We start from the raw sequence: 18,041 nt of genomic DNA, 5'->3' as shown, positions 1-18,041 counted from the left end.
AATCTCACCGCCATTTTCTCTCCAGATTTTGCAGGGGAGTCGAATTTAAGCACAACACCGGCCCTGGAGTCAGAGTTTGGCACTGAACAAGCTGCGGTCAGTCATGGACAATTCATTACATCCACTACACAGCATCATCTCCAAACAGAAGAGCAGCTTCAGCGACAGACTGCTGTCACAGTCTTGCTCCACGGACAGACTGAGGAGATCATTTCTCCCTCATGCCATGAGGCTCTTTAAATCCACCCGGGGGAGTAAAAGGCCACATTAAACCCCAACCCCACATTTGCAGATTACCTTATTGTTATTATACTGTGTATCTTTCGTAACAATATTTAAATGCTCTTTATTAAAACGTTATACTGGGTATTTTTGTATTCTATATCTTTTATTTTATTTTCCTACGGTGATGCATAAAGTTTCTATCTATCTATCCATCCCTTATCTGTACCACTTATCCTCAGTACGGTCGCGGGGGTGCTTGAGCCCATCCCAGCCATCTCCGGGCAGTGGGCAGGGGACACCCTGAACTGGTTGCCAGCCAGTCGCAGGGCACACAGGGACAGACAATTCGCACCTAAGGACAATTTTGACCGGCCAATTAACCTGACATGCATGTTTTGGGGGGAATGTGGAAGGAAATCCACGCGAGCACGGGGATAACATGTAAACTCCGCACAGGAAGGTTGGTAGCTGGATTTGAACCCATGACCTCAGAACTGTGCCGCACACGCGCTAACCACCGCTCCGTTTGGATTAATCATTCAATCTATCTATCTATATTATATTTATTTAGAGGGGCGTGTATGACCTCACGCGTCATCAAAATGCGCACAAAGCATCATTTTTAAGCACATGGTTTATCGGACGATAGATCCTTGCGCACTTGGTGAATAACTTCGCATTTTTGTGGAGTAAGGCAGAAAAAGTGTTATTTTCGTACATCATGAGCGCTCAGGTTACTTGTGTCGGGTGGGTGAAGCAGGGAGCTGCTAAGGGAACGCCGGACAAAGTAAGTTAAGTACAGTATGGCGAGCTCGTTAGCATTAGCCTATCGAGTGCTAATGTCAACAAGAGAGTTTTGACACTGTTTTCGTCGATTTGATGTACATAACCCTGAGCTTTTTCGTTTTAAATTGATATATTTACATAATTGTTTAATACATGCCTGTCAATTTATGCTTTATCTGTGTATTTGATACGTGTTTGATCTTTTTAATTTTGTAAGCTACGCTGCTCAACAATTGTGTACGTAAAAATATATAGGCTACTTTTAACGTATAATAAGCAAAGCTGAATTGACTTCCAATGGATTCCTAAATAATTGTTTGTCTTGAGTGTAAATACAATAAAGTTGTTTACACAATGTATCTTTTGTTTTTCATTCTACATGGCATGTCTTAATGTGAGTTAATAGATGCCGTTGTGTTTGTAGGTTTTATTGTAGGTTAATCAGGGGAATTGCAATCATTAATAAGGGGAGCAATTTGCTTAGGATGACTGTTGTGCTGATGTTTTACAGGTTCAGCTAAGCGAAGAGGAACTGCAACGCATTATAAACGAGGCAAAGGAAGAATTGGGGTGTGTTGTGCAGCATTAAATCAGATGGTCAGAACGAGCTTACATTTGTGGGTTCTTTTTTTGTTTTGTTTCTAACAGTGAACAAGTAGAAGAGGACGATGATGAGGATGGCGGTATTGTAGCAGACGACGAAACAGAGGATGTGAACAAAGCAACAAATGATGAGGAGGATGAACTTGCCGAATATGATTTGGAAAACTATAACGAAGAAGAAATAAGTAAGGGTTTTGGTAACATTTTGTAGGATTTTTAATTCAAGTTTCTTTATAAGAAATACAAGCATCATGATATTCCCTCAAAGCCCCTTTTGGGATTTGATTCAGTTAACTCCACCAGGTATTGTTTTTCCACAACATAGCAACAGCAAATCTTGGGGACAGCCTAGCAGGTCTCACAGTGTTCTCCACTAATGAAGAAGACCCCTACATCACACTCAAAGACACTGTGAGTGGAACACATTGTAAAAAAAAAAACATTTTTAAGATGGTGATCAATAATTTGTCCTGTTTCAAGGATCAATACGAGCGAGAAGACTTCGAGATCAAGCCAACCGACAACCTTATCCTGTCTGGCAAAGCTGACAGGGACTGCTGCAACCTTGAGGTCTACGGTAAACATAGTTTAGCAAAAATAATAATGAATTCAAAACAGTCTTAATTATTTTTTTTAGTTAGGATAGTTTGGATTAATCATTCAATCTCAAATGACTTTCTTGTCAGTGTACAATGCCGAGGAGGACTCTCTCTACGTGCATCACGACATCCTCCTACCTGCATACCCACTAAGCATCGAGTGGCTCAACTTTGATCCGAACCCTGAAGAAACAAGAGGTGAGATCATGGATCCCTGAACCACATGGATTGTATGGGCACTACCTCCTGTGGTGTGGTGTGTGCCCATCTTTATCCAGCCATTTTTTGGGGTTATGGGTTTGCTCCCCCACATGAAACATAGCACTGATTTTCCTGGTTACCGATAGCCCAAAAAGCCCCCTGATCTGACTCTTATACAGCACCTTCGTCATCTGGTCTCTGTTGATTTTCAGTGTTAAGTGCCATACCGTTCTTCAGAGATGAGGTGGATCCACCTCATCATTGGTGGGCAGTGGCATGTGTATGCCAATACTGATACTAGATCCTTAATTACTGGGAAAAACGTATTTTCATTTCAAAATTTAAAGTAGGCCTGTTTTGTTCTTATTCACTTTGTACAAAACACATTTTATTACTTTGCTTTCAGTGTCTTTCATATTTTTCTTGAAAGACAAATTTTGTGGTGATGACTTTACGGCCTGTAACTTGTACTCCTGTGCGGCTTATGTATGCTCTTTTTCTACTAAATGACAAACTTTTTGCAATTGATTTTACAGGTAAATTAATACTTACTTACTAACTCAGGGATCAGAATTTTCCGCGGATCCGTGGATTTCCGCTGTTTTTGAACCCCAAAGGTCATTCCCGTAAATCGTCTAAATTCGATGAGAAAATATTTTGGGGGGGTGAGGTATGATACGTGACTCTTTCATCTCCCCAAGTTAGCAGTTAGAGATCGCGAGAAAAATCGGCAAAAAGAAGCGCAGCGCATTAGATCTATAACACACAACGTGGTTTAGCTAACAAATAGATCGACTCCTACCATTGGTCGATAGGTTCGCTGATAACCAATCAGCGGAGCTTTTGTTCAGAGCATTGGCTTTCTCAAACATGGCGCTCCTTCCGGTCTTTTCAAACTCTATTTTCAAATTAATGATGAATGGTTATTAATGTATATATTTTCATATATATTGTTGATTAGTAGCTAAATACAAGGTCCATCTTCATCATCAAAACACAACAATAATGGTGATGGTTGTAACATTGTAATCCCCCAATTGTTTTAAACATCTTAAAACTGAAAAAAATACATGGTTTCTGTTTTGTTGGATTTATTCATTCTAGTGCAATTTTCACATAGCAAATAAGATAAATGCTGTTGGCTTCATGAGCCCCCCACCGGGCTCCGCCCTAGACCTGGCCGGGGCCTGCGGCCCCTGGACCCTGGCTATTTCAGCTGAAAATGAAAATCTCCATTCTGATCCCTGCTAACTGCTAATTTGATAGTTTGCTTTGAAAAAATTCCCATCAAGATGACATTTTACCATTTCCGCAAAGCGTTCCAGATAAGTTGTGTCTTCTTGTTAGGGCTGCAACTAATGATTATTTTGATAATCGATAAATCGGACCGTATTTTTTTTGATGAATTAGATTTAAAAAAAAAAAAAAAAACATTTCCTCTTTTTTTATTCAAATATTGACGTTTTGGACAAATAAGAAAACGGTGCACAAAACCGAATATTCTACAATATTGAAAAAAAAAAGTCATCGTGTTTGTCAATCATCAATCTAATCCATACAAATGTTAGGTACACTCCTGCAATCATTTACTTTTGTTATACAGTGCATATAAAAGAGGCATCTTTTTGTTTAAGGCACATGAGCTTTAGGAACAAGAAATAAATGTAAATCTGAAAAGCCATACATGATTTTTGAGGCAAAAAGCAAACATGACTATTATCACATTTGCTCAATAATTCATGATGTCTTTCTCATCATGAAGCTTGTTATTGTCTGCTGTTTTCTAATGAGATGGGAAAGTATAGTATGATTAGTTGTTATGGCACAATTTACAAGGACACAATAATCACTCAGACTTTGCCAGAAAATTCAAATGTGATGCTTAATCTTTAAGTTATTACCACCATGGTGTGCAATTTGATGTTTTTTGTTGTTGTTTTTGTTTTTAAAATAAGGGTAGCAGGGGTCGGCTTCAGCCAACCCCGGTTGGGCACATGTTTATGCAATAGCTCAGGAGGCAAAGCGATCGTCTTGGGATCAAGATGTCGCAGGTTTGATTCTCTGCTCCTCTGCATTATATGTCGAATTGTCATTGGGCAAGACACTGAATCCCTAATGCCCTTGATAAGCAGGTAGTTGCCTTGCATGTCTGAAGCTGCTATCGGTATGTGAATGTGTGTGAATGGGTAAGTCTAAATCACATTGTAAAGCGCTTTGGGAGGTCTTCATTGACATAAAAAGTGCAATATAAATGCAGACCATTTACATTGTTCATTTGTATTTTTTTGTTTGGTGCAGATCATTTTTGTTCCCTTTTGTTAATTAGTGGTAGGTGGCTTTTTTTGCGCGGTGTGCAAATAAACTTCATTTAATTGACACAGAAAGTATCCCTTTCATATACACACACCCACATGCAGTCATTAATCAACTAGCAAGCAAGCGCGAGCATCAAGCAAGCGCGAGCATCAAGCAAGCGCGAGCATCAAGCAAGCGCGAGCATCAAGCAAGCGCGAGCATCAAGCAAGCGCGAGCATCAAGCGAGCTATCAGAACCTAACGTTTCCTCACTTAATTGCTTGGACCTTGCCAGAAAACAAAAACTTTGTGCTAAATACTACCAACATTTTTTGAAGGTTGAGGTTTTTTTTTTATAAAGCACAAATAAACAATGCTTAAGACGATTTAACTGAAATGAAAATTATCTCGCACACACACACAGTCATTAATCAGCTAATAAGCAAAGGCTAAAATCAGCAAGCTACCAGATGCTAACGTTATGTTGCTTCACTGAAAAAACGCAAACGAACAAATCAAATAATGTAGTGGCTCACCCTGCTACTGAACTCCCCGTGATCCTCTTCGCTGACTCCAGGATACCTGGCTTATCATCGTGGTGCTCTTGTGCCATGCCATATGACTTTTGCATCTTGCAATTTACGCACTTTTGTGTTTTGGGAAGTGCTCCCACATTTATGCAGACTTTGGTGGAACGGTTTTCTCCATGTCCGTCATGTTTCATTGGTTGAAATTTCCGTCGCACTCAACCTCGCTCTGTTATGCTCGCAGACTCGCGCTGAGTGTGATGTCACCAGCTCCACAACGTGCTGAGTGACTCAAAAATCACGCGACACATCGCATCGATGAACATATTCCTTGCCGACACTTTCAATCTTCGATTTTATCGATTCGTTGTTGCAGCCCTACTTCTATTATAACGAACCAGTCTTGGTTACGTTAGCCTGCATCCACTAGATTTTATCCAATCTTAATAAAGACTTCTAATTCTTCCTTCTGCGTACAGCCAACTACGCCGCAGTTGGAAGCATGACGCCGCAAATCGACGTATGGGACCTAGACGTAGTAGACTGCCTTGAGCCCGTCTTCACGCTGGGTAGCAAAAAAGCGTCCAAGAAGAAGAAAAACGGCAAAAAAGTACATTTTTAATGAAAAAATTATTGGGGAGAAAAAACTTTTATTCCTCTTCTGGTGGATTTTAGGGTGCAGCAACACAGCCTGTGACAGGACACACTGACGCAGTCTTGGATTTGTCTTGGAACCACCTGGTCAGGTCAGTAGGAGTCATATACAGGAATCCCTTGGTTATTGCGGTTAATGGGGACCATAATCCCCCGCAAAAATCAGTGAAGTAGCGAAGCTCCCAAGGGTCAAACTTACCTTGAGATGACGTCCTTGCCAACTAAAAGTATACGACTGTAACAATATAACAACTAAGGATCTACAAATGAAAAAACAGAATTGCTGTTGAATGAATAGTCTTAATTGTCTTTATAAAAAAGTACAACAAAATTGGCTTTTCCCTTCAGTGTAAAAAAACATTTTAGAGAGCGACAAGCTAGCTGCACGTTAGCATCCGGTATCCTCAGATGAGCCAGGTCCCGAATGTAGCGGTTTCCCACGAGTTGTAGCTCCAGGTCATCCGTTTGACGGGTCATTGATCTGGTGTTGCTGAGGTACAAGCTCGGCAGGGGTAGCATGTGAGTTGTTTTGTAGCCTATACGCAGTAGGACGGACCAAATAACAATCCATTGCGCACCCGATGGTGATAATCATTTCTTTGCGCTCTCTTGACGTTTTTCAGTCTGATTTTTTGATTACACTTACTGTTGCCGTACAAAAAATGCACAACGCATGTCATCAAAACCGTATGATGAATTATTAATACTGTATTTTCACACCCATTAGGTGCACAGTTTTGAAGGACGCACTCTCCTTGATTCAAACAAATTTTTTCGTGTGCTCATATGGCGCACTGGCCTATTAGATGCGAGTCTCGCGCGATCGCCTTTCATACCACAAGTGTGTGTTTGGGAAAAAAACAAAACACCGGGAACAAAACTGAGTTTAAATGTGGTTTATTAAGTATTATCACGAAGTAAAACACCAGAGTACAACAAAATTGTAAAAATAAAAAAGAGTTCGGCACTCACATTTTTACACAAAGCCCTCTGAACTCTTATTCCTCGGTCTCGGACATTAAAAGCTGCGCCAAAGCTCCACAATCCAATCACAAATTGTGGCGTAACTTTCCCGGCGCTGCTTTCTATTCGTGAAACTGCGCCTTCTAATCCGGTGTGCTTTGTAGTGCTGAAAATGCTGTATTCTATTTTGTGAGTTTGCACAAACTTGTGGAAATGAATTAAATTCTTATTCTATTTTTCTCAGTTACAAATGTGTATAAATGTAAGTGAGGGGCAAAAAATCCATCATTTTTTTTCATCATCTAATTCTTACCCCTACAAAAATTCTGATCAAATCATGAGGTACTCTAAGATTCCAACACCTAGTCATGATAGACAATCTGTAAAAGAAATGACAAACTTGCAAAAACACTTATCTTGTGTGGGGATTGAACAATACGTTTACATTCTCAGGAATGTTTTGGCGAGTGGCTCTGCAGACGACACGGTCATCTTATGGGATCTGACTGAAGGAAAAGTCGCCAACACCCTGCGCAGACACACTGACAAAGTATGATACCCGTGAATTGATTTTGCTTTTTCATCGACTTTGCAGTTCTAACGCCACCACTTAATATTCCTTTGTAGGTTCAAACCCTGACGTTCCACCCGTTCGAGGCACAGACTCTCCTTTCCGGTTCATACGACAAGTAGGTATATGTGAATTGCTCGAGCGGCTCATATTCTAGGGCAAGACTAGGAAAGATACGGTATGCGGGCTTTTTAATCCGGCTTGCTGAACAACAATGGTAAAAACATCATGACGATATATACAGTGCCATATAAAAGTATTTTCCCCTTTCCTGAATTCTTTTTTTTTGTGCATATTTATCACTCACGAAGGTTTCAGATAATCAAACCCATTTTAATGTCACACAGAGACAACCCAAGGAAATGCAAAATCCCGTTCTGTAATGTTGATTCCATTTATTAAGGCACACAAAAAATCCAAATCTATTTTTCATTATGTGAAAAAGTAATTGCCCCCTGAAACTAATAGGGAGTTGTTCCACCTTTGACAATAATAAGAATTCAAATGTTTACAATGATTGGAGTGGGCCAAAATTCCTCCACAGCTTTGTGAAAGATTGATTACTAAACGTTTGAATTCTGTTATTTTGGTCAAAGTTGGTCCAACTCGCTCTTATGTTTTAGGGCAGGGGTCGGGAACCTTTTTGACTCAAAGAGCCATAAAAGCAAAATGTATTAATTTTATTTTGGGAAAGAGGCACACCATATATTATGAGACAAATTTACTGAATTGCTAAACCCGCGCCCCAGACAAATGCTTAGTCTTCAGCTCATTTGTTTTTGATGATTTGATAACAATTATGAAAAGAGAATAATGCCAGAGTGATAAATATGCGAAAAAAATATCAGAAATCAGGGATGGGACAAATACTTTATCGCGGCACTGTATATATATTGGTAAATAACATACTTCAATTTTTTTTTTAAATGGGTGCCAGTGTTGTCCCATTGTGTGTCCACTACAAAGTTACTACTACAGAAATGCTACAAATTTGGTAACTAATTATCAAATTTAGTGTTCAAAAAGAGGACCTTAAACCGAACATTATTTTTCTTCTAAAAAAGGGAAATATTAAAAAAAAAAAAATACTATAGTAATGTACAATACAAAAATAATAAAGAATTAGTACAAAAATACTACTTCAGAAATGCTACCTCAGTAATACTACAAAAATATTACAAAACTAAACATTAAATTAAGTGCTTAAAATAAGGACCTAATAATATATTTTTTTGCTTTAAAAAGCAAACAAATACATAGAAATAATACAAATGCCACTACAGTAAGCATTTATATTTTATAGTACTTAATACTTCTACAGTTATACTACCAACCTAAATATCACATAAATCACTTGAAATGGGAACCTAATATATTATTATTTTGCTTTGATTCAGGAAAGAAAAAAGATACTACCGTAATGCTCCAAAAATACTACCACAGCAATAGTGCCACAGAAATACTACTACTAAAATAACTACAGAAATATTACAAATATGCAACTACAAATATACTACTCCAGAAATGCTACTATAGTAATACTACAAAAGTACTACTACAGAAATAGTGTGGAAAAAAAGTTAATTAATCATTTTGTTTTAATTTAAGGCGTTTCAAAACCAATTTCATTCAATTTATCTATTTTAAAACTAATATAAGATGAAACATAACATCTTGTTGTCTGCATGTATACAGTATTTATTCATAAATGCAAATGAGAAAATTGGATAGGATTTCAGGCCCCTGGCAAATACCCTCCGTGACTCAAAGTTTGCCCACCCCTGTTTTAGAAGAAACACTTTTTTGACAGGACAGCTCTCCTGTACGACTGCCGCAGCTCAGACAGCTGCCGCACTTGGAGATTCAGCGGTCAAGTCGAGCGTCTAGTTTGGAATCGATTTTCACCTTGTAACTTTCTGGTAGGAATTTTTTGGATGGAAATGTGAAATCCCAGGAACAGCTTTGCTGATCAGTGTTTTTGTTCCAGGCAAGCACGCAGGACGGCTTTGTTTACTGTTTGGACGCTCGTGCTCAAAAGCCAGTTTTCACGTTGAAAGCACACGACGATGAAGTGTCAGGTGCGCATGAAAAATCATGTTGTGTGAAGTATTTGTGCTTTGTGCCACCCTTGTGCAACTCTGCGTTCTGGATTCTAAGGTCTGGATCTCAGTAGCCAGATCAAAGGCTGCCTGGTCACATCGTCAGCAGACAAACACGTCAAGATCTGGGACATTTTGGGCGACAAACCAAATTTGGTGCATTCGAGGGATATGAAAATGGTAAGAGTTTTCTATATGACGCATGTAAACAATTTTAGCTTGACGCTTTTGTTATCTTGTCTGTAAGAATGATAAAAAATAAAAAATATTTAATAAGAGATAAAATAAAAAAGTTGACGAAATAATTAAATATTTAAAGGTGGGGTGCATCATTTTAGGTGTCTTTTGAAGGTTAAATATTTTCTCTAGAACATACTTAAAATTATCAAGGCCCAACTGAGTTCAAAGAGACATATCTCAGCTTTTTCTTTTAGTAAAGCTGTTTGGGGTGGACACATTAAGTTGGAGGAATAGGGAGCGGGGGAAGTGCTGGAGAGTGGTGTAGCATGAAAATGATGAAAGTAAGAAGAGCCCTGCTTCTAGTACAGTCAAAATGCAGGCCCAAACCCCAAGAAAGATAAAAATGAGATAATTCAAGAAATGTATGTTCTTGCTCGCGTATCATGAACAAACTGACAGAGGCTGCAAAGGTGACATAAGACAGGAGATGCAGAAGCGCGTAAATGAAAAATCCAATTTCTCAACAGTTCCTTTCAAAAATGACGATTTGTCAGAAAACGGTGGTGTACTCCAGATTACCTGATTGCATTACACAAATCGCTTGTACGACAAATAATAGGCCCAGCAGTGATGTAACTTCCAAAACGAAAGACTATACGAAGTATCAGTTGTGTGAAAATGACACCTTTTAAATGCAAACTCTATCATGACTACTGGAAATTCCAAAAAAGCCACTTTTTTTAAACAATGCAGCTCTAAACAGGGTGCGACTTGTATTCAGGGATTGTATGGGTGCTTGAAAGCTGTAGTAAAATTCTTGAATTTTAAGGTTGTGTTTTCGAGGTAAGTAAAATGCTTGAATTTTGGGTGAAGGCTTGCAATTGTTGCCTCGACCATGTTTCGTAGCAGTCTGACTCGAGACCAGGCAATAAATGAAGTTTTTTTTAAGTGCCTGAAAATGACACTGACACCCCTGCTCTTGTGGATTGTCATTATGGTGTTGTAGAGTGTCACTGCCCCCTACTGGTCGCACGCAAGAGGACAGCTCTATTTTAGCTCGGTTCATTGAAAAAAGACCCTGCTTTTTCAGCTCCCAAACGGCTCCTCAGATTTTTTGTTATATAAATGATATATTATCAATAATATTAAAAGATTATGCACCAAACAATTTAATTAATAATTTCATGTTTTGCAGGGCGTTCCTGAAAACGAATGAAATATGAATTTAGCTTTTAACACACCGAAGAGATTTAAAGTCGAACAACACCACAAAATCCCTGAAAATGCAAAAAAAAAAAAAAAGAATTAAAAATATTAACTTTTCAGTGCTATAAATAAATGATAAAATGGAAAAAAAAAAGTCCTTCGGAAAAACACGCAAAAAAAATGTTTATGTAAAACAAAATGGAAAGATTGAATGCACTCTGCTCCAGAGCAATCCAAATTATTTAACTGAGTCCAAATTTGGTTATTTTGTTTGCTGCTTTTTATACAAACAGTACTTTCTTTCTTTTTGGGTCTTCCATATTGAGCTAAATCATTACCCAACACCTAGCGATTCCTTTCCATGTTTGTAAACAAGTGTGATGTACTGAAGCTGCGCGTGCATTGTTTAGAATGGCAGAATTCATGTCAGTTTATAGCAGTCAATTTACACTTGAAATGGTCATCTTCAATGGTCACATTTATTGAAAACATGTGGCTAAGGCAAATTGGGAGAGAAGAGGAAAACGGCGCAGCTGAAAATATCACTCTACCAATGTTTGTGTGTGCAGGGTGTGGTATTCTGTACAGCATGTTGTCCGGATCGGCCCTTCACCTTCGCAATAGGGGGACAGAAGGAAGGTCTGCGGGTTTGGGACATCAGCGATGTTGCAGCAGGTAAGCCTAAAACATCAAATTCAGTCTTCAGAATGGACTGCCTTTCTGTTATTAGCCTCTTCATTTGTCATTTTTTCTTTTCCAGTCGCAACAGTGTTTGGCAGTCGAGAGCGTTTGCTGGTGAACGCAGGAGCTGAAACGTCCACCGCTGCAACCTCAGCAGTGATGGACACCTCATAAGGGGACAAAATATAATATACTTGCATCCTTTTAAAGTTTTTCTTTCACCACAAAATGTTTTCCGTACAAATTGTCATTAAAGACTCAAAGAAAATATAACTGTTGAACAAAATCATGTGTATCCAATGAATGGATAAAAACAATGATTAATAAACTTTTTTTAATATTTACTTCATGTTTTGGCATATTTTTTATGTATCGACTGACTTTATCACATACCTGTCAACCTGTACGGTTTTGCCGTACAAAGTACGTTTTTTGTGCATTTTAAGACGAGCACGACATACAAGAAAAACGCAAATTTGTCAATCGCATGCGTCTGCCGCCTGGGGACTTCCCATCATGCATCATTCCGGAAAAAAAATATGGTGTACGATTATTTTGTACAGAAAAATGCGCGTTTGTACGGGCATGGAGCCGTGGAGGATGACAGGTATGTTATCATACCATTTATCATTCAAAACAGCGGTCACCCCACTCAACCACTAAACTTTGTCGACATCAAACTAAAAAGAGGATTAATTATTTTATCTGCAAATTTTCATTAAAACGACTGCATAACTTACTTCAAGAAATCAATTGGTTATGCCTCCCAAAATAGTGTATCTGTGTAGCACACACTAAATCATTTCAATAAAAAATAATCCTGACGTGGGCATTTTTTTCTCGTTATCTCAAATCAGAACCAAAACGATGCGGAACTAAGTAAAATCTCAAGCTTCCTCCGGAATCATTTAACATCGTACACAAGGAAATGGCAACATGGCGTCGGGTCATGTTAATTCATTAAAAACATTTATAACAAGAGCTGCCCACTCTCGCGTATTTCCACGAGGTAAATGTCTATTTTCTGCTAGTATATCAGACCAATCTATTTTGTCTTACGTGTTTGGCATTCGACCATTGCGAGTTAAGCTACACCATAAAGACTGACCCTCATTGGCGTTCCAATGACAAATCTTAACTATTAATTTTAATTGGGTTTACCCCTAAACGTCGTTAATTCGCTACTAACTTTTTACAGCTTTCTTGGTTCCAGTCCGAGATGCCTCCAATATACGTGGTCCTTCCATTGATGACTGCAGGTTTGTACATTTTTTAATCAATTTTAAAACCTACTACCTAATGTTGATTATTTTGTCTACTAGTGATGTGGAGATCGGTTTGACGTCAGACGAAAAGACCGTTGTTTGCTACCATCCAGTTGTGGACATTCCTTATGAGCTTACCCAGGTAAGAGTGGCGTGAACTACTAGATAACATTGTCATGTTTATTTGTATACCCCATAATCACACGGAGTTTCAAAGGGCTGTACAGACCACAGACTATTGCAAACTTGAGACTACTATTACATATTTTACTACATTACTATTGTAAGTAGTTTCAATTACATTCACTAAACTATATGATAAATATTGGGAGGGTTGGGAGGGTTATTTGATAAACGTAGTCTGATACAGTTACAAATTATCGGTTGAAAAATGTAATCCGTAATCTAATCTGAATACCATGATATTGCAGTAATGTTACTTGATTTCTTTCAACTACTTATGGATCACGCCAGTAAAAGACAAATATAATAAAAATAAAATAAATAAATTTTTTTAGAATAAACAATGTAAACTTGAAAAATAATTTGGGGAAACCAAGCTCCGGTATCTGCTTGTAGTCCTACAAAAAATACCCACTAAAACAGCATGGTTCTAGAGTGGGTGGAAACATTTGTTGGCTTGGAGAGGGATGGACGATCCAAAATGCCTGGTCATCAATAACAGACCTGGTGAAAAAAACGTGTATGAAACAAGCACAAATAAAGTGGGAACAAAAAGTTTATTAATAAAAAAAAAAAAATACTTTCTCATGGCAGACAAGATATACCCAGTTTTAGTTCACACCAGGAACCCAACATTGTTCTAATCACACCAAATTTTCACCAAACTTTGGGATGTCTTGTGTTCAAGTTTTATTGTTTGAAGTAGGGATGCCAAACCTCAGTAACACTTATTTTCATCAGAGGCCATGCGAACAACTACATTGACAAAGTAATGTTGTGGTGCATGCGCGTCTTAGAAGAAAGCGGTCATTCAGGTCTGTTTGCTTATTTAAAACAATTCTGAACATAAAATATTCTTACCAATTTGCAGTGCAGTGATCGTACAGTAGATTTTGAGCAATTAACTAAACAAAACGCTTCAATAGCATGCAACTGTGCATCTTAATATGCACCTGCGTAAGCAGGTTCTTGAAACTGCAGGCTCACGCCAATTCAGCGAAATGCGTTCTATATATACAGCGAAATGAGCTCGCTCTCTCGCTCTTTTGCTCCCTCTCTGTCTTATGTCAGTGATTTAAATTATGGTGGACACAATTATCATACTATATATATGTAAATATACTTTTAAATAAAAGTTTAATCCTGCATAATATCCTTATATTAACTAAATATACATTTAATTGTATTACTCCCATTTTTGTAACTGTAACAGAATACAAATGCATTATTTTGTACATGAAATTTGGAACTCCCCAAGCCTGAACAAAAATCTTCATTCTAATGTACTTTATCTTTGCTCTGGTGCAGCCAATTGAGAGACCCAACCCCGTGCACAGCCCACCCGAGACTCAGGAGCAGGTTCTGAAGGCACACCTCAGTAAAGAGGTGCTAAAAGACAAAGAAGGTCCGACAATAGAGGAGCTGAGTAAGATGTTTTACACCACCAAGCATCGCTGGTATCCAGTCGGACAGTAAGTCCACACACAATGTAAACTTTACGGGGGGGAAATGTGCGCTTCTAAAAGCTTTACAATTTGCAGCACTATCAAACCCATTTTAAATGTTTATTTGTCCGACTTTTCACAGGTATCACATGAGGCGCATAAAGAAGGATACACCAAAGGACAGATAGCTTAATATGACCTTTTTCTGTATATTAAACTGCCAGGTATGTTCACAAATGTTTGTATCATTTTCTTTCTAACCTGTTATGATCCACCAAATTTGCCTTATCTATCTATCTACCTTGGTCGTATCCCTGAAGAGGGGTGACCGACAGCAAGACAAACACATTAACAAAGAAAATAAAAAAAGGAAAAAATAGCAAAAAACACACACAAAAATCTTTGGACCATGGCCAACCCAAAAGCCCAAACAAGTTAAACACCTCGGCACCTAAGTTGGTCATGCTTTCGTCCCTCGCGATGAAACGGGACACAAGAAAGCGGCCATGTCACTCGGGTCAAGGTGACACAAAACACTCAACAGCTGGGCCCGACAGCTTTCAATAGTTTACCCCTGCTGCATCATACAGGTGTCTTGCCCATCCCCTAGAATTCCTCCAAACATCCCACTATCCTTTTACAATACCTCTCCACTCATTCCTATTACCAACAAGAGCTCTAGCTTCTACTAGATTTAGACCTCTTTCCTGCAGTGCACTCATAACACCATCCATCCACGTCAATCGCGGCCTTACTCTTGGTCTCCTTCTGCTCTGTAGGTCCTCTTCAACATTCGCTCCTCACCCATCCTCTTCATGTGTCCAACCCAACCGTGTACTCTCTTATCCACACGCTTGCTCAGTTCCACTACTACTCCAGTTCTGTCTCTCACAATTTCATTTCTCAATCTATCCAATCTTGTCACTCCTAACATACTCCTCAAACACTTCATCTCAAAAACATTTAATTTACTTCTCAAATCTGCGTTGAGGCTCCAAGTCTATGCAACATACAACACTGTCTTATAGCTGTTCAAAAAACCTTTTTGTAAGCTCAGTGAAGACTTGAAGGTAACAATGTCAAAAAAAAAATCTATTAAAAAAATACAAATAAAAACCATGACGTTTTACGTCCTGCTTAACGAAAATGTTCTAACGACCTGCATTTTCTTCACTGCTTATCCCTAGGGTCTTGGAATCAAAACTACAAAGAAAGTATAACTAAAGCTGGGGTGCATCGTTTAAACTGTCCCTAAAAAGTTGAAAGAAGAATATTTTCTTTATTAGTTGTGTGTTGTCAATGCCCAACAAAGTTCAAAGAGCCTTTATAAAATAATAATAATAATGCCTATCAACTTTCATCTTACTCTTAACAACACTGTTCTTGAAGCACGAAAGGGGGTAGGGTGGGAGCTTCTGCATAAGCGGGATTTTATGCTCATCCCCGCGTTTTTTGTTTTGTTAGTGTAGCGTGAAAATGGTGAAGGTAAGAAAAGGCATGTTTCAAATACAGTCTAAATGCCAACCCAAAACCCCAAAAGACGTGAAAAAAATGGTTTATCACCAACTGAATTTTACTTATATTATTTGAAAAGATAATTTTCACCTGGGATGCACAATCGTACTAGTCTTTGTTGAACACTTAACTGTATTTCAACACTAGAGATACTTTCTTACGTAACAGAAATGGGCCATACATGATGGAGATACATGTTGTCTACATATTACCAATTTTACTCCTACGTATTCCGTAAAATATAAAACATCTGAAATCTGTTTTTCTTTTTTTATGGTGATTCAGACAATTTTTTATGCTAGTTCCATATAGAGAGCAAAAATATTCCTAAAAGCTAAATTTGATACACAAACTTTTTTTCCATCATTTATTTTTATATATTAACACTTAAGGTATTAGCACATTCTCATGGTGTTAGCTGCTATGTTCATTTCACAACCGCAACAATGCATACACACACACAACAATCCAAGTGTGCTGAATTTAAAATCAACTGTGAGCAAAACTTAGGTTGATTGGTCTTTAGTTATTGATGACAAAGTACTTAACATTTTTTAACTCATTGATAGGCGTACGTGTGGTGAAATAAACATGTATGAAACAAGTATAAATAAAGTGGGAACAAAAAGGTTTTTTTTACAGTTTATCGTCGGTAATAAAACACATTAAAGTCTTTCCTTCTTCGTTTCTGAGCCAAATTTCCATCTAACGTGGCAGTTTTTAGAGTCACTTTCCCTGCGGCTCCATGGAAATCTAACAGATTCTAAAACCACCAGACACAGGGAGACCTCGAGGGCTGTAAGATTTCCTGCCCAAGGAAAAGTCACACCTTCCCTATCCCCAGAGAAGAAGTAGTGGCTGCATTAATTCACTGAAGAACAGAATGTCACTTAACAGGGTTCCGGTTCCATCAGAACTCCTACGAATGGTGGTGAGCAAACTAAAGACATTTTGACAAAGATTTTCAGGTAGATCTGGCAAACAGTATAGGGGCCATCTTCATGAATAACATCGCTAGTAATTGTGCTAGCAAAGAAAGGAAACCGTAAACTATGGTCCAACTACAAAACCATTAGTCTCTTTAGCCATGCTGGTAAAGCTATGCTAAAGGTCTTACTGAACATACTGAAACCACAAGCTGAAAGCATCCTATCCGAAGAACAGGCAGGTTTCAGGGAGCTAAGGAGCACTACAAAACAGATTTTTAATCTGTGCATCCTATTTGAAAAGTTTCAACACCACCAAAGAAACCTCATGTTTTCGTTGATATCAAGAAGGCATTTGACAAATTATGGCAAGCTGCTTTATGGGCCACCATGCAGAAGTACAACATGAGCCAAAAACTAGTTCAGACCATTGAACAACTATGCCAATGCCAACAGTGCAGTAATAGTACCATTGGAGCGTGGTTTCAAACCACAGTCGGTGTGAGATAAGTCTGCATTCGCTCTCCAACTTTATTCAACATTTTCCTGTAGAGGATCATGTACGAAGCTCTGGAGCAACATAAAGTTCAGTATTGGGGTACACAACTTTACTAACTTGTTTCGCTGAAGGTATTACTGGATTGGCAGGAGACCAACAGGAATTCTGAGATCTGGTCAATCGCCTGGACAAAGCATCAAGCCAGTATGGGATGGAAATCACCTCAGAAAAACAAAAGTAATGACCGACAATCCCCAAAATATCACACTAAACATCAATATCAACCATTGAGAGCTAGAACCTGTCACTGAATTTAAAGATCTAGAAGCTGTCATATCAGAAAAGGGGCCAGAAACAGAAATCATGACCAGGATAGCGCAAACCACAGCCGCACTTGCCAGACTTAAACCCATCTGGATGAACAAGAACATTGCAGTGAAATCAAAGTTTAGACTCATGAAAGCGCTTGTTCTTCCTCTATGCTTGCAAGACATGGACTCTCACAAAAAAAAATGGAAAATAAAATCCAGGCCTTGGAGATGCGATGCGACAGGAAACTTCCAGGCATCAGCTACTTAGCCCATGTGACAAGTGAAACAGTGTGCCACACCATCAGAGG

At 38.5% G+C, this 18,041-nt stretch overlaps 2 protein-coding genes across 2 annotated transcripts; both read left to right on the top strand.

Annotated features, from left to right (window-relative positions):
* Positions 1–815: 815 nt before the first annotated feature.
* pwp1 (PWP1 homolog, endonuclein) lies at positions 816–11,912 on the top strand. The gene is made up of 15 exons (XM_088346987.1): positions 816–1,012; positions 1,523–1,581; positions 1,660–1,799; positions 1,940–2,025; positions 2,095–2,191; positions 2,301–2,411; positions 5,715–5,845; positions 5,911–5,981; positions 7,306–7,402; positions 7,480–7,541; positions 9,234–9,342; positions 9,411–9,501; positions 9,581–9,702; positions 11,478–11,583; positions 11,669–11,912. Exons 1-15 carry the CDS (start codon positions 947–949, stop codon positions 11,761–11,763), a joined length of 1,443 nt encoding a protein of 480 aa, XP_088203113.1. The 5' UTR covers positions 816–946; the 3' UTR covers positions 11,764–11,912.
* A 277-nt stretch (positions 11,913–12,189) lies between these two features.
* mrpl42 (mitochondrial ribosomal protein L42) lies at positions 12,190–14,719 on the top strand. Its single transcript, XM_088347403.1, has 5 exons — positions 12,190–12,196; positions 12,788–12,848; positions 12,912–12,996; positions 14,346–14,509; positions 14,625–14,719. The coding sequence occupies exons 1-5, from the start codon at positions 12,190–12,192 to the stop codon at positions 14,668–14,670; spliced, it is 363 nt and encodes a 120-aa protein (XP_088203529.1). The 3' UTR covers positions 14,671–14,719.
* The last annotated feature ends 3,322 nt before the right edge of the window (positions 14,720–18,041 follow it).

This window comes from Urocampus carinirostris, chromosome 11 (genome assembly GCF_059441175.1).
Source record: "Urocampus carinirostris isolate Australia breed hairy pipefish chromosome 11, RoL_Ucar_1.0, whole genome shotgun sequence".
In the NCBI taxonomy this organism is placed as follows: Eukaryota; Metazoa; Chordata; class Actinopteri; order Syngnathiformes; family Syngnathidae; genus Urocampus; species Urocampus carinirostris.
Note: the sequence above shows the minus strand (reverse complement) of the source record. Positions and strands in the feature narration are given on the sequence as shown.

What these genes read in the sequence shown, in the direction of transcription:
- pwp1 (XM_088346987.1), top strand. Translation starts at nt 947, where the DNA reads ATGAGCGCTCAGGTTACTTGTGTCGGGTGGGTGAAGCAGGGAGCTGCT. An exon ending in AGAAGAAAAACGGCAAAAAA is followed by an intron (nt 5,846 to 5,910) that starts GTACATTTTTAA and finishes GGTGGATTTTAG; the next exon opens with GGTGCAGCAACACAGCCTGT. An exon ending in CTTTCCGGTTCATACGACAA is followed by an intron (nt 7,542 to 9,233) that starts GTAGGTATATGT and finishes CTTTTTTGACAG; the next exon opens with GACAGCTCTCCTGTACGACT.
- mrpl42 (XM_088347403.1), top strand. An exon ending in CCTTCCATTGATGACTGCAG is followed by an intron (nt 12,849 to 12,911) that starts GTTTGTACATTT and finishes TTTGTCTACTAG; the next exon opens with TGATGTGGAGATCGGTTTGA. An exon ending in TTCCTTATGAGCTTACCCAG is followed by an intron (nt 12,997 to 14,345) that starts GTAAGAGTGGCG and finishes GCTCTGGTGCAG; the next exon opens with CCAATTGAGAGACCCAACCC.